Raw genomic sequence first — 22,912 nt, 5'->3', positions numbered from 1 at the left:
ACTTCTCCTCGTGTTTTTAAAACAACTGTTTAACTACTGTATCCTATTTGAGAAAACGCAATGTCATCATGTCACCAACAAGCGACAAAGAAAAGTATTCTGTACCTCTGTAAGGGATTTTTGAACTGACAAAAGCGAAATGAAAACACTCCCAAATTCTTAGAACACGATGTTTTCCCACTGTTGTCCTGGTTGAGGTTTGGGGTCGTGGCTTTTCAAAGTGAAGATTTGGCTGCTCGTTCCTTTGCAAGACTCACAAAAATTATTTTATGCATAAAGCAATCTTAAACCGGCGACACACCTGGCGATTTTATACGTCGAGCGCGGCGAATTTGATCGTCAGCGAAAATCGCAAAGCGATTTTCGCCACCGATTGATACGGACACACTTGGCGATTTTTTTCGCCGATCACAGCGAGAGGCACTTTTGAAAACTCATGTGATAAAATCGCCCAACCTGATGGTTTGGCTTTACTGGCGATACGCAGCAAGGACCATAGAAAATCGCGGGAACGGGCACATTTGGCGAACGCCGGCGAATTTAATCGCCGATATTTGACATGCCAGATATCGACGATTTTATACGCCGATCGCGGCGATCGGCGAAAATCGCAATCGCTGCACCGGGCACACCTGGCGATTTTCGCCGATCGCGGCGATCAGCGTATAAAATCGCTAAGTGTGTCGCTGGCTTTATGGCCCTGTGATAAGGTCGTCTTGTTTGATTTGTATCGCGTAGTTTGATCTCAAAGCATGTCTTGCATACGAAAGGAACAAATACTTTATCTTTAATTGTGATAAATGTCGTTAGTACACTAATCTGGCAATGGCTGGTCAACGGTTAGCTAAACAAGTACAATATACATCGAAACACTCTTCCAAAGATACCAGTTCATTATTTATTCCACGTGTTCTGTTAAATCAAGAGGTTTCTATGCAAATTTTGAATAATAAATGAATATACTTCATTGGTCAGCGAAGCGTAAAGAAACAAAGGAGTGAACTCAACTGAAGTTCACCAAATTAAAAGTAACCAAAGAACTGAATCAAGGAACAAGGAGTAAATTATATTTATACGAAATTCCACACTTCATTTCTATTCCACAAAGCTGTTCTTCGGAGGCAAACTCGTGAGTGTTCCACATAAAGGAATATTATGAATATTATCATTCACACAGCAAAAAATACCCAAACGGCGAACGCAAAACTACTGACTTCTTTCGACATTTTTGAAGAAGGATATGTGCATGTTTTCAAGCACTTTTGATCACGAAATATCGGGAATATGCACAAACACAACTCACCCAGAAAGCACTGGCCAACGCGCGTGCGCAGTAGAAATGTGGCGCCACCGGCAGAAAATGACATACCACACAGAAGAAAGCGCTACGGAAGGTTTAATTTGTCCTACAGATCAGTTTTGCTAACTCTGGTTTTCCTTCATCACGCATAAATCTTTCGCCTTTTACTAAAGATTTCCGTGGAGGAGAACAACTGAATGAGTCTATAGACTAATTTTTCGTCGCCCTGCCTTTCGGCGGGGCTCCTAACAAAGAAAAAGAGGTTGCGAATAAAGTTTCATAGCCCTGTACTAAGAAAGCTTGGTTCGCAGATCAATACCCTTTAATACTGGCTTCTCTATACAACGGAAAACTGGCAATTGCAGTTGTAGTCATGGGCCGGATGAACACAACTGTTTAAGTTACGATACATTTTGTGCCTTCGCCATCTTGGCAAAGCAGCTTCGCTTTCGTCTACCATGAAGATCGCATAAGAAGGGACCTCACACAACAAACGCGGGCAACAACGACAGCCTGCCAAGAAAAACCTAACGTTACTTGAAAACTAAGTTACCTCCCTTTTTCGAAAATCGTCGTTTGTTTACGACCTCTTTAAAACCGTTTCCTTGCATTGGAGCATGGATGGCACAGCGGTGAGAGCACTCGCCTCCCACCAGTCTAGCTCGGGATCGATTCCCGTACCCGGCGTCATATGTGGGTTGAGTTTATTGTTGGTTCCCGTCCTTGCTCCGAGAGGTTTTTCTCCCGGTACTCCGGTTTTACCCTCTCCTCAAAAACAAACATTTCTAAATTCCAATTCGATCTGTATAGTGTCCCCAGTTAGTGTTCTGCGTTAATTACATTGACACTTAAATAAAGTGATTGGATATTTTAATTAATAATTGTGTAGAGAACGGCAAAAATGCCCTATATTGCATGGTGCACCTGTAGCCCCACTGTAATAGACTGCTGATTCGCTCAACACAGGCGAGATATTTACTTACCTTGTTTCTCCAATATGAGGCAAAGTGTTTGAATAGCAGCCCAGTTCAGTTCCAAATGGAGATGAAGCAAATGTCCCCCAGCTGTCAGACGTAGTGGGGTCCCTGTGGATACAGGACCGGTCCGCGTGAAGGAAGTGGGAAGAGAAGATACTCGGCCTAAAAACAGAGCTAACTCCTCCAGCTGTTTTGTTAGCCTTGACGGCAGAAGAAATAGCTGATTCAGCTGGATATTACTTGAGTTGGAATCATGAACTGCATCGAGATGGCTGATGATAAGAGAGAAGGAAAACAACTAGTTAGTTCAGCATACATACATATACATACATAGTTTATTCACATTTCCAACATTTACAAATTATATTACATTTGTTGTATATTTAGAAATTTTTACATACAGATTTTTAGTCACATTTTACACTAATTTATATATTTTCTAGGTAAGGAAATGCCTAGCAACTAGATAACTGCAAGGTTAAAGAGCTAGCAGCTACTTCTTTGTGTGTAGTTTCGGAATTGCAGGACGGGACAAAACAAAAACATAAAACAACAACTAAACAAATAAATGGCAAGGCGAGAAATCAGTCACCATAGTGTATAATTATTGCATAATTGAATAAAGTCAGTACGTTAACTGTTCGGTCAGCAAGTATTCTGTAAGCTGTAACTTAATTTAGTCCCAACAAACCAGGCCCCGGTTGATCAAAGTTATCTAGTGGTTGCTATGCAGTGGATGAACTGTACTACAACAGCAATTATTCACTAGTCTGGATAGTTATTTGTCCAGTTCTCTTTGAGAGACCTCTGAAAGAACATTTAACACTTAATGATTTATTTTCTATAAAACATTATCTGTAAACATAACCCACGCACATTTTCCCCCCAACCCTCTCCCCCCTCCCTTCAAATTAGGCCTCAGCATTCTACATTCCTCTAGCAGGCAAGTGTGAAGTCCTGAGATCGTGTTGAAATTCAAGGGGAAAGGAAAAACCTGGAAGATGCTCGGCTAAATGTAATCAAATTTAGTTTCTTTAGTAGAATTGTTGACTTGTGGAATTCCCTCCCTTTCAAGGCTCATTCTGCACATACCTTTAGTATTTTCAAGGCTATCCTATAGACTAGTGGTGAACTTTTTATTGCACCGCTAGTCAGTTTATTGTTGTATAAACTTTTTAACTTAATGGCTAGTTTTATTGTCATTTATTGTCCCTACATTTTTAGGTTAGGTAATATGTGATCCGTCACAGTATGGGGTGCACGTGCTTTTTACCCTTTACAGATTTTCCATATGGCTATTTTATATACTTGTTCCTTACTTACTTGTGCACAAAATACAACAGGAAAGCACAAAATTTGCTGCATTTTCTTCGAAGCTCAAGAGAGCGTGAGTGTACATCATCTGGGAAGAAAATCGCCCAAAAAATGTTAAAAAATTCATGGATGAGTTCCAGAAAAGAACATTGTGATGAATTTTGTGGCCAAAAATAGTGTTTTTGTTGCTGTTTTTGTTGTGAATGGGCGTAGTTGTTTTATCAAGATTGGTCAGTCAAAATACCAAGTAAGTCATTAGGGATGTTCTTACCCAAAGCCAACTTTATACACATTACTATCATGACTCTCCCAAACAAAAATTATAACTGATATGATTATGTCATTGAATGGCTGAGTTTGTGGCGGTGTGCGGCTTGGTTCTCCACAGCCTGACTCTATTTCAGATGAAAATATTTAATTTTTTCCCCTTCTTTTCCCCTGTGATTGGTTAACAAAACGCATGCCTCTTTAATTTCTCAACCGATGAGAAGCAAAACCAAAACCAATGTTGGCTTGCTTGCATGGGTTTTTGCTGCACTTGGTGCTGGTTAGCTGTAGTTGCTTCAAGTTCTGATTGGTTCATTGCGATGTTTAAATCTCTCATGATTGGTTTTTGTTTCACGACATTCAATTTGAAATTGTTCTAACGTGTATTCATGACAGCGATCAGCTTAGCAATATTCTGGCATTTAGGCAATTAAAATCATTTATGTTAATATTCACCTGTCAAAGTTGTAATGCTTCCATCAGTTTCCAGCTTGAATACTTGCTGTCTATGAGTTTTAAAAATTGAAATTATCACTGACCACTGACATCTTTCAATATAATCTCAAGTTGTTATTATAATGGTAAAATGAGATCAATCTTGAGTTAAGCCTTGAGCAAGGGGAATGACACTGGATTCAATAACATCCACTGCAACATTAAATTTTGTTACACAACAAAATAATAATGTTAAACAGCTTCTTGAAACACAATCATGTAGTTTCCATATTCCAACTCGATCTGAATTAAAGGGGAAGTATCATGGGGTTTTGATATCTTTTGTTAAAAATGATGAAATAAGACCTTCAATCAGCTGCCAAATAATTCTAGAATAACGAGAGGAAAGAAATCAATTCAATTCTTGAAGGGAAAAACTCATCATCTGTTCTAGCGCATTTTGGAAACAAAAATGTGAGAACTTGAAAAACAATAGCCTAATATTTTTCAAGTTTCAATCCATTCCGACCTACTCTGTGTCTGGCCAGAGGCACTAATCAACAGTTTTATTGCACTGGGGTGATAATTCATAACAAACTTGACAATTATTTCATTTTTTCTGCTGGCAGACAAACATTTTTGGGTGTTGAAATGACAGCAAATTTGCATGATACTTCCCCTTTAATTCAAGCACTTTATCACAAGCCTCTGGCTTGGGAGATTGCACAAGCACTTCCCGTGCTATTGACATTAGGGAATTTAAGCAAGGATGGCAGTGACAGCAACAACAACGCCGCAAAACAATAGGTTTAATGAGGAAAAACAATTACTTTGCATGTGATTTTTAAATTTTAAAACATTTCTTTGCCATCCTCTGCAAAACAACAACGTGAAATGACCAAATTCAAGGTTTTGTGGAGAACGTAAGCATGCAATGGTAAATTTTTCATACTCTCTCTTAACTCAAATGCCATGCCTACCCATTTGGTTCTTGGGAAGTTCGCTGATTTTGCACAAGTTGGATGAGTTGAAATAATCGCAAAGTAGCAAAAATAAAATGAAGTTATATTTTCAAGTGACATTTTTTAGTTCCATTGCCATTGTTATTGCTTAAAGGGGAAGTATCACGCAAGTTTGCTGTCATTTCAAAACCCAAAAATGTTTGTCTGTCAGCAGAAACAAGGAAATAATGGTCAAGTTTGTTATAAATTATCACCCCAGTGCAATAAAACTGTTGATTTGTGCCTCTGGCTACAGACAGAGTAGGCCAGTATGGATTGAAACTTGAAAAATGTTAGGCTTATGTTCTTCAAGTTCTCACATTTTTGTTTCCAAAATGCGCTAGAACAGATCACGAGTTGTTCCTTTCAAGAATTGAGTTGTTTCCTTTCCTCTTGTCATTCTAGAATTATTTGGCAGCTGATTGAAGGTCTTATTTCATAATTTTTAACAAAAGATATCAAAAATCCCATGATACTTCCCCTTTAAGTTCCCTATAAATTACTTGACTTTACTTAAGTTACCTGAGCATGAAGAATAGGGTTTCCATATGATGTGGTAGAGCATTAGCCATCACAAATTTTGCTCCAAACAACTGGATAACCGGGTCATTGAAGATCTTTGGGTAGGGATTTTCCCTGTGCAGAATTCTATAATAATATTATAGAAAAAATATTAGGAAAATTCAGTGATGTTAGGCATGGTGATCAGTATCAAGCATTGAAGCAGGAGTATGCAATACCGTGGTTTTATTAGGCTCATTGTTGCTGGCAGATTTTTACCACAATGGGGGACGCCAGGGGTGCACACAGTACAGTGTGCACAATTTTGTGGTAAAAATCCACCAGAATGCACCATTTTAGTCTCATTTAAAACAATTTCAGGGGAAGCAAGTGCCCAGAGCCGCCATTAGCATGCTGCATTGGAGCCTGGAAATCTGTTGAGCTGAGGATCAGGATCAGACTCCAATATATTAGTTTGGTTTAATCCAGAGAGTTGATAACGTAATTTGGCCAATGTAAAGGAAATGTTTCGAGCATTAACCCTTGATCAAAGCAAACAAATCTGATGGAGGGCTTATGCTAGAAAAGTCAGCCCTCAAATCTCTTTACGGTGGCCAAATCACCTTATCAACTCTGTTGTTAAAACCAAACACTCATTTCCACTTCCCACCCACACAGCACCACAGTTTCTCTCATAGACCCCAAGTGACCCGCGCCAGGCGGGTGTGGCCTGCATTTGAATTTTTAAACCCGCTGACCCGCCGCGACTGAGTAAAAACCTGCACTTGTGTTCAAGCTCTGAATTTTTGATAAAATCAGCCAATTCCTAAGAAAGTCTTAATTTTTGTGCCGTGATTCCTACAAATAACAAATAAATGGCTCGTAAAACATGTTGAAAAACTACACAAATTGCATGAAATGGTCATTTTAGAGACCCTAATTTTCAAAAATTTCTGGGGGGGCATGCCCCCAGACCCCCCTAGAAGCTTGCTCCTTCAGTGCTCAATGCTAGCGCCTGCAGCGCTCTTAACAACACATATGACCAGCATTTGGGGTTCTGAAACTTGGGGTCTATGTTCTCTTAATTAGAACCTTAAATCCCCTTATTCAATACACTACACCTGGTTTCTCAAATGCAAGCTACATTCCTGCTCCTCTATATTTTAATATGTTTAACTGTAAGATTTCACTGAAAAGAATGGTCTATTTCTACATTGTGAGTGGGAATGTAAGGGACTCACGTGGTACCAATAAAATAATTTCTTCAATCAACTCACGCATTCAAGACTCCAGTTGCTAGGTAACCATTTTGGCATGGTGCTTCCTTAAGTCTGCTTGGAATGAGGTTACCACTGCAGCTCAGCTCTGCTGGATTTCTAATTACTGCATCTAGAAATTGTTTAAGAAATATTTAAAACTAAATATTAAAAAAATATTTTTGTAGAAGGCTAAGCTGATGTCAGTGATAGTTTTTTATGTGTAGATTATGGAACTAAATATGGTTCCAGTAGAGTACCAGACTGTGTGTAAACTTAAAACTTTTTTTTTCATGGTACTAGTCATCCTCAGGGAAGGCTGTGATGCTAACAGTACATAACACTGCCTGTTCGGGTATTGGGAGGGGGGGTGTTGGAGCAGCGAGAGGTTAGGAATTGGACCAAGAAGAGAGGAAGATAGGATCTGAAAAATAACAAAAGGTTTGGACAGATTGAGCAATATTTTTGGCAAAAGATACAAGCCTTCTAACAAGGGACAAGAACTCGGAATAAAGGATCCGGGAAATGGAAGGTCCAAACCCTCTCCCCCCTCCCCTCCACCCATCTGACTCCTAGGTTGTACTAATTCAGATGTAACTGGCAGACAAACCCAGTAATGCAATTGGCCTCTGCTGGGTCTGATTATCAAACTCAGAAAAATTTTGCAGCAGTTAAGCACAATTAAATGTTCTATTACATTCAACTGTATCGTTATCACAAAAAAAGGTCAACATGGCATAGAAAATGACATGACTTGCAACTTTTTGGACACAGATTTGTTTTCTTGCACATAAGCTTAAGCTTATAGACCATTTTGTACGCTGTACAAATGTGTCTCACAGTCACGTGTTTACATAACCAAACACGAGCACATTTTTGATTGGGTTCAAGAATTGAATGCACTAAACAGCACTATTAATATAATTAAACCGCAAGATGGAGGATACCGACACTAACTACATCAACACTTTGCAATGGTGCCACCTCGACCATAACAAGCTTAAGTCTATCAATGATTTGGGCTTCAGGTGTGCCAATTCGTATGCTCAGATTCTGTACAGGTCTTAAGATTAGTTTACCGCCGTCAACCTGCGATCAGGATCTATTTTGTTAATATTTTGCACTCACCAGTTCTTTGAATTTGCGGCCCATCGTCCCCCGTTTTTTGTCTCTTGGCTGACGGCTCCTCCCTCGCTTCATTTTGATCGCAAAATTCATCTAAATCTAGACTATCAGTCCATTCCGAAAGCTCTTGTAAATCGCTGCCAGAGAAGCCAAATTCCATCATGATCTTTTCCCTCGCCGAATGAACAAATTCCCCGCCATTTTGATCACTTAACTAGAACCTAGTCTCCCATCCGCCTGGTACTGAACGGAAAAATACGAAAATGGAAAGGCCCGGAATAATGGGATGTTCATTGTACGTATTTATCCCATTTTATCTATATTTTTTCAGAAAAATCCAGTTAGCGTGTTTGGATCATGGAAGGACCACCGTTACAAAACAAAAGTGCAGGATCGTGTGGTAAAGGATCTAATCAGCATTAAAAAAAAAAAAGGAAAAGTAGAACAAATAATGCAATAAAGAGCCAGGCTGATTCCACTGTCAGGGAAAAATATATTTCGGAAAAATATATTTTCCTGACCGTGAAATGAGCCTTGCTCATTTTTGCGTGCTTTTTCAGCATTTATTGTTGTCTATTCAGGTTAGGCCTACCTTTTTGCTATGGACGTTCGGCCTGCAATCAGGTGTCACATCACAACGGAGGATCGTTCGTCAAGACGCATAATGCGTCTTGTGGCTGTGTTTAAAAGGCTGATTTTAGCAACAGAACAGGAACGTCAGCTGACAACGGTGCGCGCATCAAGAATGCCCATAAGATAGTAACCGATCAGGCGTTCTTTTTTTCGGGGGAGCGTGAAAGTGTTGGCAACGCGAGAGTCGACTCTCTCGCTACCCCACTGACAACGCCTGATCGTGGAAGTAGACTCACGTCCAGACTATTCCGTGCGCTCTCGCGTCCTCAAATGACGTTCCCGTTCTAATTAACAATTAGATTATGAGCTCGAGATTTCTATCGCGTGATAGTTGATGAGGGCGAAGCCCGAATCAACTATCACGCATAGAAATCGAGAGCGAATAATGTAATTGTTTTTTTTTTAGTATAAATCTACTAGTCGTTTAAAACTAAACAAGTAAATTATCTATTTCCTCATCGCAGACACTTCGAAAACGCGAAGAAGCGAGCGCCATTTTGTTGAAAATCGCTACTCACTATCTATCACAGATTAGTATAAATCTACTAGTGTTCTATCACGAATGCCGTTCTCTGATTGGCTACGCTACTCGCTATCTATTCTGTGATAGATAGTGAGTAGCGATTTTCAACAAAATGGCGCCCGCTTCTTCGCGTTTTCGAAGTGCCTGCGATGAGGAAATAGATAATTTACTTGTTTAGTTTTGAACGACTAGTAGATTTATACTAAAACAATTAGATTATTCGCTCTCGATTTCTATGCGTGATAGTTGATTCGGGCTTCGCCCTCATCAACTATCACGCGATAGAAATCTCGAGCTCATAATCTAATTGTTAAATAGATAGCGAGTAGCGTAGCCAATTAGAGAACGGCATTCGTGATAGAACACTAGTAGATTTATACTAATGCTAATTATTAAAAACTGGATCATTGTATAATGCAATTCGAGGGATTTGATTGGCTTAGCGGCTATGGTATATGAGCCATTATACCAATGCCGAGATATGGCGACCATTAAATTGTCTGCTGGTTGTTCTTGCACAGCAAAATCAGTAAGATCTAGCAATATTTCTTGATTGTTTTTAATAAAACAATTATTCCACTTGCGCTTGTTGGATATGAGATGATTATAGCCAACTCGGCGCTACGCACCTCGTTGGCTATCTATCATCTCATATCCAACGCGCGCTCGTGGAATAATTGTTAAATCAACCTTTTATACTAGAGACGCGTAACAATTATTCGTCCAGGGGGAATCATGCGTCCTCCAGTATGCAGTATAAAAACGGCCATTAGCAAAATTTGAATTGCTAGTACTATAATCAGGCCCGTAGAAGGGGGAGGGGAGCCTCCCCAGAATTTTTGGAAGTAAAAAACAATGTGCCAAAAAATGATAATTACAACAGATTGATGTGCACTGATCAATCAGTCTTGAACTCTGATGCTGCAAAGTGCCTTTTCACGACCTTCAATAATTTGTTTACTACCTGTAAGTTTCTTTCGCTAACAGTTTGTTTTTATATACAACGGCAACGAGGGCACTCCTACCTTGTGAATCGGAAATAAGAACCAAAATGGATCGAAATCAACCAATCTCAAACCGTGAAAGCTGTTGAAATAAACTACTTGTTTTTTTAAGACATCCGCTCATTGATAGCAATATAAATGCCCTCAGTTTATAACAATTTAGTATTCGCGCGTTGTCGAAAGCCACTGACACAAATATGTCCTCTCAAGAGCAAAATTTTCCCGCAGTCGGATTCTCACTGCCCGATTCCAAATTTAAAAAGAGAAAGAAAAATTTGTCCTCGTTTGTTTACGTCCTCCTTCAAACGTGAAATTAGGAAATTTCACGTGGTAGTCCGCGTAAAAAAAAAAAAAAAACCGGCAAAGAAATTTACCAAAAATTATAACATAGCGCGCGTGCATCCTAATCTAATTCCCATTGGCGTCATCATGGTACATTTCTCAACATACGCACGGCCGTGCGTCCATCAGATGACGCGTGCAAGTCAGATGGGGGAAGCGTGCGCGCGCTGTGTTTTTAAAAAAACTTTTACAGAGAAACAACACCATAAAAGATCTATATCTATAAGAGCATGAAGCTTAATGAAACGTTAAGATTAAACCGATATGAGAAACCATTTTCGCCTTTTGTTTTTTACAGAGAATTTTGTAATTAATCTGGAACAAAACTAGCCTCCCACGCAGTCGTTTTTAGGGGACTCGTATTACCTCCTCCTCACAAACGCCTGCTTACCCAAGCGCCACATTCCTTTCCCATTGTTTTACTCCGCAAACATCCTAGCCAATCACCATCGAAGCATTGTTTAATGACATCAAATCAAATTGCTGGTTACAATGGTCGCTTCCGTTTCTAGCTGTTACAGTCTTGAAAGATGCGGGAGTTAAGTTGGAATATATATATTTTTTCACTTCTGGAATGGCTGGTCATGGCTGAAACACCAAAACAAACATCGAATGTGAATGCAAGCGCTTCTTGTGCGACGTTTTGACACTGCTGGGAGAGTCAAAAGCTTCGGGAAAGTGTAATCGTTCTTCCCCGCCTGATCGAGTTGACAATCGGTGAAGATATCGCCTCTTACGGGTGCGGAAACTCTGGAGCAGATTTGTTTGTTTGTACGAAGTGCTACGACAGAATAACTCGATTCGAGAAAGCAAAGAAGAATGTAGAAGGTATCAAGGGGAGATCTGCAGTATTTATCAGTTCATTAAAGACTATTAAACGGAAAGTTAAACGACAAAGAGCCGATCAACGTGTGGTCCTTGTGGAAAATATCGCACATGCCCCCGAACAAATTACAACAACAAAGCGAGTTTCAACTGCAAAATCTTTTAAGTTTACCGAGATATCGGGTAATATTTCGGTTTCCTCCACACCGACCAGGTCGACAAGATTGAAGGCTAAGCTTGATAGATATTAAAGCGACTTTGCGTAACCAGTCGGCAAATTGACGAAAATATCGCTATTTCCCGTCACGAATTTTTTTATTGCAGCCAATTGATAGGCATTTACACGGGAAATTTTGAACGAAGGGCACACGGTGCTAAAAGCTCACGTAAGCTCGGTCAAGTTTTGTCTCCGTTGTGATGTTTTACACTGTTCCCGCGAGAGGCGTTCTGAGGTCAAGGTCAACCAACCTACAATCTTGGACAGATCAAATGAAAAATTAAGACCACCCCTCCCCCCCATTTCAATGATGGAAAAATGGCGCGTTTTGCTTTGCGCGCGAAATCATCACTGAATTTGGGGGGAGGGGGGGTTTAATTTCTCATTTTATTCTGTCCAAGATTGTCCGACGTTCACACTGACGTTACCAGTAGCTTCATAGGTCAAATACTATAAGATGAAACCTGCAATCCCGCTTTTTAAACTAAACCTAGCGCAAAGAAACTTAACCACACGAAAACAGTGGTCCTGTGTGGAAATGAAAACATCACATAAGTACTGTATTTAAAAGGAAATCTTGATAAAGTGTGAGTCGTGTGTATTCTATTAATATGGAGATGAAATAGGCATAGTTGCGTGTCATGACTATTGTCGCATTAGGCTGAGTTATTGCAGCCTTAGTGTTAAAAAATTTTTGCAAGGCAAATAAAAAAGTGGAAAACTGAAAAAGCACCTGTCAGAACACGCTTGTACTCAATTCAAGCTATATTGTAACATTACATTCCAGTGGTATTATGAAGGTACTGGGAAGTGAATTCGTGTTAATGAATAAAAGACAAGAGAGGCTCTCGTACATGAGATGGAAAACCATTTTCTTTTTTTTTTTTTTGTAATTACGGGCCAAAACCCGTGTAAATCAACTAGCTTGCAGCTGTTGACTAGACTGGTGGAAAACTAGAAAAAAGAAAGAAGAAAAGAAGAAAAGTCTAGAAAGGTTTAAAAAAAAAAAAGAAAAAGATTATGATGAGGAGAAGAGGGGCTCGAACCAGAGGTAACATCTACGTTCAGCACACTGTACGCAATACACGCGCTGAACCCATGTGCTGTTGCGTCTACACATTCAAGCTCTTGTGAATTTAAAGTTCTAAAACTGTCTTTGTTTACACTGAAGATCTTGAAACAAGACTGTAAACACTTCATTTTATTGATACTTTTCAATTCTTGAGAAGTTACAACGATTTTCTTATTTGAAAGTCTCTATTGGCACGGTTTACAAACTGTTAGCAACGATTTTCCACGATTTACCACGGTTTTGTTGCAGTGAGAGACAAATGAAAGATTTGAATCAAATATATTTTACTGATAGCCGGAATCGTCCAAAACCGTTTGAAACCGTTCAAAACCAGCCATAAACCGTGCAAAATACATCGTAAACCGTCAATAAAACGTTTGAAGTATCATTCCGGAAACATAGTTCCAGTAGGCGATGGCCGGTCAGTGAGTACTGTGACCCAAGGAGTTAATATTTTAGTCGTTCTCCGTTGTTTTGTATTATGCCGGTGATGCGACCACTCATAGACTGGATAGTTTTATCGATCACCTCCTGAGAAATACCACTGATTGTTCTCTGCACTCTATCACAGAATTCTTCATACGACTCATGTGTGATGCCTTCGTTCAGGGCGTCTTTTTCCAACTTTTTGGAAGCAATGTGAAAAATGTTCTCAATAGGATTTAAATCGGGACTTCGCGGCGGTATTTTTAATAGTTCGCAGTGACAACGAGCCATAGCTTCACGGGCTGTTTTACTGTTTTGGCTAGGATCACCGTCTTGCAGCCAGAGGCGAGTCAATCCCTTGGCAGATCGTTCAAACATGGTGTTAAAGTGTTGGTCATGACAATAAACGATGCAAAATATTTTGCATCCATTTTTTCGTATCTCTCGCAAATTATTACTCCTCCACCGTGAGTCATTGCTACCATCATCTTGGCAACTTTACCTCCTGTTCCGACTTTACTTCCCTTAGCCAAACACCCTTGGTTTAAACCTTCGGATTTTTTTCGCCCTACTCTCCCTTTGGGTGCTCGGGCTTGGTCCATGGGGTTGGTCTTGTAAATAAACGAGACCCCATCTAAGTAAAACGCGATAGTGTCCGTCCAGACACTCTGAGGGTAATTTAATTGCATCCGTCTAGCAAATTCTACTCTTCTCTCTTTGTCGCTTTGACTCATTAGTCCCTTTTTACGAGCCTGCAGGAAGAAGTACCCGTTTCTATTTAACAAACGCCGAACCGTTCCATCAGTGACATGACGAATTCCTGTCCTCTCCATCAGGCGCCGCGAAGAAAATGAACCCTCTTGCTCTCTTAACCCTTCAATGGTTCTAAGAATCAACGCTTCATGTTCAGGAGTAAGCTTTTTCTTTCTGCCGCTCAAATGTCTCCTGTTCTCATGTACATCCTTGTATTTTGAGCTCGTTACGCGGTGAACACTTGCTGTCGAGACGTGAAAGCGTTCGGCGATCTCTTTTAATGTGAGATTTGTAGTCATCTTTAGGAATCTGATTGAAGCCTTTGTTTCTTCCGATATTCTTTTTCTCGAGGGCATGTTGTGTGAGGATTTTTCAGTACTTTTTGGAAAGTTGTGCCAACAATTGCGTATTTTATTTACTCTCTGTTACCAAAATATCGCACTTGTAATACCTAAACACAGATACCGCCTTCAGGTTGTGACGCGCGTGACTTCGTCAGACACAGTTGATATAGCCCGATAAATGTGTTGACAAATAATCTACTAATTAGTCACTCCCTTTGTTTTGTCACGTTTAAAGCGGGCTGACAATCTTGGACAGATCAAATGAAAAATTAAGACCACCCCTCCCCCCCATTTCAATGATGGAAAAATGGCGCGTTTTGCTTTGCGCGCGAAATCATCACTGAATTTGGGGGGAGGGGGGGTTTAATTTCTCATTTTATTCTGTCCAAGATTGTCCGACGTTCACACTGACGTTACCAGTAGCTTCATAGGTCAAATACTATAAGATGAAACCTGCAATCCCGCTTTTTAAACTAAACCTAGCGCAAAGAAACTTAACCACACGAAAACAGTGGTCCTGTGTGGAAATGAAAACATCACATAAGTACTGTATTTAAAAGGAAATCTTGATAAAGTGTGAGTCGTGTGTATTCTATTAATATGGAGATGAAATAGGCATAGTTGCGTGTCATGACTATTGTCGCATTAGGCTGAGTTATTGCAGCCTTAGTGTTAAAAAATTTTTGCAAGGCAAATAAAAAAGTGGAAAACTGAAAAAGCACCTGTCAGAACACGCTTGTACTCAATTCAAGCTATATTGTAACATTACATTCCAGTGGTATTATGAAGGTACTGGGAAGTGAATTCGTGTTAATGAATAAAAGACAAGAGAGGCTCTCGTACATGAGATGGAAAACCATTTTCTTTTTTTTTTTTTTGTAATTACGGGCCAAAACCCGTGTAAATCAACTAGCTTGCAGCTGTTGACTAGACTGGTGGAAAACTAGAAAAAAGAAAGAAGAAAAGAAGAAAAGTCTAGAAAGGTTTAAAAAAAAAAAAGAAAAAGATTATGATGAGGAGAAGAGGGGCTCGAACCAGAGGTAACATCTACGTTCAGCACACTGTACGCAATACACGCGCTGAACCCATGTGCTGTTGCGTCTACACATTCAAGCTCTTGTGAATTTAAAGTTCTAAAACTGTCTTTGTTTACACTGAAGATCTTGAAACAAGACTGTAAACACTTCATTTTATTGATACTTTTCAATTCTTGAGAAGTTACAACGATTTTCTTATTTGAAAGTCTCTATTGGCACGGTTTACAAACTGTTAGCAACGATTTTCCACGATTTACCACGGTTTTGTTGCAGTGAGAGACAAATGAAAGATTTGAATCAAATATATTTTACTGATAGCCGGAATCGTCCAAAACCGTTTGAAACCGTTCAAAACCAGCCATAAACCGTGCAAAATACATCGTAAACCGTCAATAAAACGTTTGAAGTATCATTCCGGAAACATAGTTCCAGTAGGCGATGGCCGGTCAGTGAGTACTGTGACCCAAGGAGTTAATATTTTAGTCGTTCTCCGTTGTTTTGTATTATGCCGGTGATGCGACCACTCATAGACTGGATAGTTTTATCGATCACCTCCTGAGAAATACCACTGATTGTTCTCTGCACTCTATCACAGAATTCTTCATACGACTCATGTGTGATGCCTTCGTTCAGGGCGTCTTTTTCCAACTTTTTGGAAGCAATGTGAAAAATGTTCTCAATAGGATTTAAATCGGGACTTCGCGGCGGTATTTTTAATAGTTCGCAGTGACAACGAGCCATAGCTTCACGGGCTGTTTTACTGTTTTGGCTAGGATCACCGTCTTGCAGCCAGAGGCGAGTCAATCCCTTGGCAGATCGTTCAAACATGGTGTTAAAGTGTTGGTCATGACAATAAACGATGCAAAATATTTTGCATCCATTTTTTCGTATCTCTCGCAAATTATTACTCCTCCACCGTGAGTCATTGCTACCATCATCTTGGCAACTTTACCTCCTGTTCCGACTTTACTTCCCTTAGCCAAACACCCTTGGTTTAAACCTTCGGATTTTTTTCGCCCTACTCTCCCTTTGGGTGCTCGGGCTTGGTCCATGGGGTTGGTCTTGTAAATAAACGAGACCCCATCTAAGTAAAACGCGATAGTGTCCGTCCAGACACTCTGAGGGTAATTTAATTGCATCCGTCTAGCAAATTCTACTCTTCTCTCTTTGTCGCTTTGACTCATTAGTCCCTTTTTACGAGCCTGCAGGAAGAAGTACCCGTTTCTATTTAACAAACGCCGAACCGTTCCATCAGTGACATGACGAATTCCTGTCCTCTCCATCAGGCGCCGCGAAGAAAATGAACCCTCTTGCTCTCTTAACCCTTCAATGGTTCTAAGAATCAACGCTTCATGTTCAGGAGTAAGCTTTTTCTTTCTGCCGCTCAAATGTCTCCTGTTCTCATGTACATCCTTGTATTTTGAGCTCGTTACGCGGTGAACACTTGCTGTCGAGACGTGAAAGCGTTCGGCGATCTCTTTTAATGTGAGATTTGTAGTCATCTTTAGGAATCTGATTGAAGCCTTTGTTTCTTCCGATATTCTTTTTCTCGAGGGCATGTTGTGTGAGGATTTTTCAGTACTTTTTGGAAAGTTGTGCCAACAATTGCGTATTTTATTTACTCTCTGTTACCAAAATATCGCACTTGTAATACCTAAACACAGATACCGCCTTCAGGTTGTGACGCGCGTGACTTCGTCAGACACAGTTGATATAGCCCGATAAATGTGTTGACAAATAATCTACTAATTAGTCACTCCCTTTGTTTTGTCACGTTTAAAGCGGGCTGACAATCTTGGACAGATCAAATGAAAAATTAAGACCACCCCTCCCCCCCATTTCAATGATGGAAAAATGGCGCGTTTTGCTTTGCGCGCGAAATCATCACTGAATTTGGGGGGAGGGGGGGTTTAATTTCTCATTTTATTCTGTCCAAGATTGCAATCTTGGACAGATCAAATGAAAAATTAAGACCACCCCTCCCCCCCATTTCAATGATGGAAAAATGGCGCGTTTTGCTTTGCGCGCGAAATCATCACTGAATTTGGGGGGAGGGGGGGTTTAATTTCTCATTTTATTCTGTCCAAGATTGTCCGACGTTCACACTGACGTTACCAGTAGCTTCATAGGTCAAATACTATAAGATGAAACCTGCAATCCCGCTTTTTAAACTAAACCTAGCGCAAAGAAACTTAACCACACGAAAACAGTGGTCCTGTGTGGAAATGAAAACATCACATAAGTACTGTATTTAAAAGGAAATCTTGATAAAGTGTGAGTCGTGTGTATTCTATTAATATGGAGATGAAATAGGCATAGTTGCGTGTCATGACTATTGTCGCATTAGGCTGAGTTATTGCAGCCTTAGTGTTAAAAAATTTTTGCAAGGCAAATAAAAAAGTGGAAAACTGAAAAAGCACCTGTCAGAACACGCTTGTACTCAATTCAAGCTATATTGTAACATTACATTCCAGTGGTATTATGAAGGTACTGGGAAGTGAATTCGTGTTAATGAATAAAAGACAAGAGAGGCTCTCGTACATGAGATGGAAAACCATTTTCTTTTTTTTTTTTTTGTAATTACGGGCCAAAACCCGTGTAAATCAACTAGCTTGCAGCTGTTGACTAGACTGGTGGAAAACTAGAAAAAAGAAAGAAGAAAAGAAGAAAAGTCTAGAAAGGTTTAAAAAAAAAAAAGAAAAAGATTATGATGAGGAGAAGAGGGGCTCGAACCAGAGGTAACATCTACGTTCAGCACACTGTACGCAATACACGCGCTGAACCCATGTGCTATTGCGTCTACACATTCAAGCTCTTGTGAATTTAAAGTTCTAAAACTGTCTTTGTTTACACTGAAGATCTTGAAACAAGACTGTAAACACTTCATTTTATTGATACTTTTCAATTCTTGAGAAGTTACAACGATTTTCTTATTTGAAAGTCTCTATTGGCACGGTTTACAAACTGTTAGCAACGATTTTCCACGATTTACCACGGTTTTGTTGCAGTGAGAGACAAATGAAAGATTTGAATCAAATATATTTTACTGATAGCCGGAATCGTCCAAAACCGTTTGAAACCGTTCAAAACCAGCCATAAACCGTGCAAAATACATCGTAAACCGTCAATAAAACGTTTGAAGTATCATTCCGGAAACATAGTTCCAGTAGGCGATGGCCGGTCAGTGAGTACTGTGACCCAAGGAGTTAATATTTTAGTCGTTCTCCGTTGTTTTGTATTATGCCGGTGATGCGACCACTCATAGACTGGATAGTTTTATCGATCACCTCCTGAGAAATACCACTGATTGTTCTCTGCACTCTATCACAGAATTCTTCATACGACTCATGTGTGATGCCTTCGTTCAGGGCGTCTTTTTCCAACTTTTTGGAAGCAATGTGAAAAATGTTCTCAATAGGATTTAAATCGGGACTTCGCGGCGGTATTTTTAATAGTTCGCAGTGACAACGAGCCATAGCTTCACGGGCTGTTTTACTGTTTTGGCTAGGATCACCGTCTTGCAGCCAGAGGCGAGTCAATCCCTTGGCAGATCGTTCAAACATGGTGTTAAAGTGTTGGTCATGACAATAAACGATGCAAAATATTTTGCATCCATTTTTTCGTATCTCTCGCAAATTATTACTCCTCCACCGTGAGTCATTGCTACCATCATCTTGGCAACTTTACCTCCTGTTCCGACTTTACTTCCCTTAGCCAAACACCCTTGGTTTAAACCTTCGGATTTTTTTCGCCCTACTCTCCCTTTGGGTGCTCGGGCTTGGTCCATGGGGTTGGTCTTGTAAATAAACGAGACCCCATCTAAGTAAAACGCGATAGTGTCCGTCCAGACACTCTGAGGGTAATTTAATTGCATCCGTCTAGCAAATTCTACTCTTCTCTCTTTGTCGCTTTGACTCATTAGTCCCTTTTTACGAGCCTGCAGGAAGAAGTACCCGTTTCTATTTAACAAACGCCGAACCATTCCATCAGTGACATGACGAATTCCTGTCCTCTCCATCAGGCGCCGCGAAGAAAATGAACCCTCTTGCTCTCTTAACCCTTCAATGGTTCTAAGAATCAACGCTTCATGTTCAGGAGTAAGCTTTTTCTTTCTGCCGCTCAAATGTCTCCTGTTCTCATGTACATCCTTGTATTTTGAGCTCGTTACGCGGTGAACACTTGCTGTCGAGACGTGAAAGCGTTCGGCGATCTCTTTTAATGTGAGATTTGTAGTCATCTTTAGGAATCTGATTGAAGCCTTTGTTTCTTCCGATATTCTTTTTCTCGAGGGCATGTTGTGTGAGGATTTTTCAGTACTTTTTGGAAAGTTGTGCCAACAATTGCGTATTTTATTTACTCTCTGTTACCAAAATATCGCACTTGTAATACCTAAACACAGATACCGCCTTCAGGTTGTGACGCGCGTGACTTCGTCAGACACAGTTGATATAGCCCGATAAATGTGTTGACAAATAATCTACTAATTAGTCACTCCCTTTGTTTTGTCACGTTTAAAGCGGGCTGACAATCTTGGACAGATCAAATGAAAAATTAAGACCACCCCTCCCCCCCATTTCAATGATGGAAAAATGGCGCGTTTTGCTTTGCGCGCGAAATCATCACTGAATTTGGGGGGAGGGGGGGTTTAATTTCTCATTTTATTCTGTCCAAGATTGTCCGACGTTCACACTGACGTTACCAGTAGCTTCATAGGTCAAATACTATAAGATGAAACCTGCAATCCCGCTTTTTAAACTAAACCTAGCGCAAAGAAACTTAACCACACGAAAACAGTGGTCCTGTGTGGAAATGAAAACATCACATAAGTACTGTATTTAAAAGGAAATCTTGATAAAGTGTGAGTCGTGTGTATTCTATTAATATGGAGATGAAATAGGCATAGTTGCGTGTCATGACTATTGTCGCATTAGGCTGAGTTATTGCAGCCTTAGTGTTAAAAAATTTTTGCAAGGCAAATAAAAAAGTGGAAAACTGAAAAAGCACCTGTCAGAACACGCTTGTACTCAATTCAAGCTATATTGTAACATTACATTCCAGTGGTATTATGAAGGTACTGGGAAGTGAATTCGTGTTAATGAATAAAAGACAAGAGAGGCTCTCGTACATGAGATGGAAAACCATTTTCTTTTTTTTTTTTTTGTAATTACGGGCCAAAACCCGTGTAAATCAACTAGCTTGCAGCTGTTGACTAGACTGGTGGAAAACTAGAAAAAAGAAAGAAGAAAAGAAGAAAAGTCTAGAAAGGTTTAAAAAAAAAAAAGAAAAAGATTATGATGAGGAGAAGAGGGGCTCGAACCAGAGGTAACATCTACGTTCAGCACACTGTACGCAATACACGCGCTGAACCCATGTGCTATTGCGTCTACACATTCAAGCTCTTGTGAATTTAAAGTTCTAAAACTGTCTTTGTTTACACTGAAGATCTTGAAACAAGACTGTAAACACTTCATTTTATTGATACTTTTCAATTCTTGAGAAGTTACAACGATTTTCTTATTTGAAAGTCTCTATTGGCACGGTTTACAAACTGTTAGCAACGATTTTCCACGATTTACCACGGTTTTGTTGCAGTGAGAGACAAATGAAAGATTTGAATCAAATATATTTTACTGATAGCCGGAATCGTCCAAAACCGTTTGAAACCGTTCAAAACCAGCCATAAACCGTGCAAAATACATCGTAAACCGTCAATAAAACGTTTGAAGTATCATTCCGGAAACATAGTTCCAGTAGGCGATGGCCGGTCAGTGAGTACTGTGACCCAAGGAGTTAATATTTTAGTCGTTCTCCGTTGTTTTGTATTATGCCGGTGATGCGACCACTCATAGACTGGATAGTTTTATCGATCACCTCCTGAGAAATACCACTGATTGTTCTCTGCACTCTATCACAGAATTCTTCATACGACTCATGTGTGATGCCTTCGTTCAGGGCGTCTTTTTCCAACTTTTTGGAAGCAATGTGAAAAATGTTCTCAATAGGATTTAAATCGGGACTTCGCGGCGGTATTTTTAATAGTTCGCAGTGACAACGAGCCATAGCTTCACGGGCTGTTTTACTGTTTTGGCTAGGATCACCGTCTTGCAGCCAGAGGCGAGTCAATCCCTTGGCAGATCGTTCAAACATGGTGTTAAAGTGTTGGTCATGACAATAAACGATGCAAAATATTTTGCATCCATTTTTTCGTATCTCTCGCAAATTATTACTCCTCCACCGTGAGTCATTGCTACCATCATCTTGGCAACTTTACCTCCTGTTCCGACTTTACTTCCCTTAGCCAAACACCCTTGGTTTAAACCTTCGGATTTTTTTCGCCCTACTCTCCCTTTGGGTGCTCGGGCTTGGTCCATGGGGTTGGTCTTGTAAATAAACGAGACCCCATCTAAGTAAAACGCGATAGTGTCCGTCCAGACACTCTGAGGGTAATTTAATTGCATCCGTCTAGCAAATTCTACTCTTCTCTCTTTGTCGCTTTGACTCATTAGTCCCTTTTTACGAGCCTGCAGGAAGAAGTACCCGTTTCTATTTAACAAACGCCGAACCATTCCATCAGTGACATGACGAATTCCTGTCCTCTCCATCAGGCGCCGCGAAGAAAATGAACCCTCTTGCTCTCTTAACCCTTCAATGGTTCTAAGAATCAACGCTTCATGTTCAGGAGTAAGCTTTTTCTTTCTGCCGCTCAAATGTCTCCTGTTCTCATGTACATCCTTGTATTTTGAGCTCGTTACGCGGTGAACACTTGCTGTCGAGACGTGAAAGCGTTCGGCGATCTCTTTTAATGTGAGATTTGTAGTCATCTTTAGGAATCTGATTGAAGCCTTTGTTTCTTCCGATATTCTTTTTCTCGAGGGCATGTTGTGTGAGGATTTTTCAGTACTTTTTGGAAAGTTGTGCCAACAATTGCGTATTTTATTTACTCTCTGTTACCAAAATATCGCACTTGTAATACCTAAACACAGATACCGCCTTCAGGTTGTGACGCGCGTGACTTCGTCAGACACAGTTGATATAGCCCGATAAATGTGTTGACAAATAATCTACTAATTAGTCACTCCCTTTGTTTTGTCACGTTTAAAGCGGGCTGACAATCTTGGACAGATCAAATGAAAAATTAAGACCACCCCTCCCCCCCATTTCAATGATGGAAAAATGGCGCGTTTTGCTTTGCGCGCGAAATCATCACTGAATTTGGGGGGAGGGGGGGTTTAATTTCTCATTTTATTCTGTCCAAGATTGTCCGACGTTCACACTGACGTTACCAGTAGCTTCATAGGTCAAATACTATAAGATGAAACCTGCAATCCCGCTTTTTAAACTAAACCTAGCGCAAAGAAACTTAACCACACGAAAACAGTGGTCCTGTGTGGAAATGAAAACATCACATAAGTACTGTATTTAAAAGGAAATCTTGATAAAGTGTGAGTCGTGTGTATTCTATTAATATGGAGATGAAATAGGCATAGTTGCGTGTCATGACTATTGTCGCATTAGGCTGAGTTATTGCAGCCTTAGTGTTAAAAAATTTTTGCAAGGCAA

At 40.1% G+C, this 22,912-nt stretch overlaps 1 protein-coding gene and 1 non-coding gene across 2 annotated transcripts in view; one reads left to right on the top strand and one right to left on the bottom strand.

Moving 5' to 3' along the window:
* Nucleotides 1-8,378, bottom strand: part of LOC146453809 (protein MMS22-like) — a 62,513-nt gene extending 54,135 nt beyond the window's left edge. Inside the window, exons 1-6 of the mRNA XM_085096150.1 lie at nucleotides 8,180-8,378; nucleotides 7,073-7,184; nucleotides 5,817-5,942; nucleotides 4,315-4,364; nucleotides 3,601-3,679; nucleotides 2,284-2,549 (exon numbers count right to left, since the gene is read on the bottom strand). Of these exons, the coding sequence (XP_084952276.1) occupies nucleotides 2,284-2,549; nucleotides 3,601-3,679; nucleotides 4,315-4,364; nucleotides 5,817-5,942; nucleotides 7,073-7,184; nucleotides 8,180-8,339 (793 nt within the window). The 5' untranslated portion in view covers nucleotides 8,340-8,378. The remainder of the gene's footprint in view (nucleotides 1-2,283; nucleotides 2,550-3,600; nucleotides 3,680-4,314; nucleotides 4,365-5,816; nucleotides 5,943-7,072; nucleotides 7,185-8,179) is intronic.
* On the top strand, nucleotides 1,424-1,544 carry LOC146453810 (U5 spliceosomal RNA). Its single transcript, XR_014859424.1, has one exon. It is a non-coding gene; the product is annotated as a U5 spliceosomal RNA (small nuclear RNA).
* Nucleotides 8,379-22,912: the final 14,534 nt, after the last annotated feature.

Source organism: Pavona decussata, unplaced genomic scaffold, assembly GCF_977016875.1.
Source record: "Pavona decussata unplaced genomic scaffold, jaPavDecu1.1 SCAFFOLD_322, whole genome shotgun sequence".
Classification (NCBI taxonomy): domain Eukaryota; kingdom Metazoa; phylum Cnidaria; class Anthozoa; order Scleractinia; family Agariciidae; genus Pavona; species Pavona decussata.
This window is presented reverse-complemented; position numbering and strand designations above follow the sequence as displayed.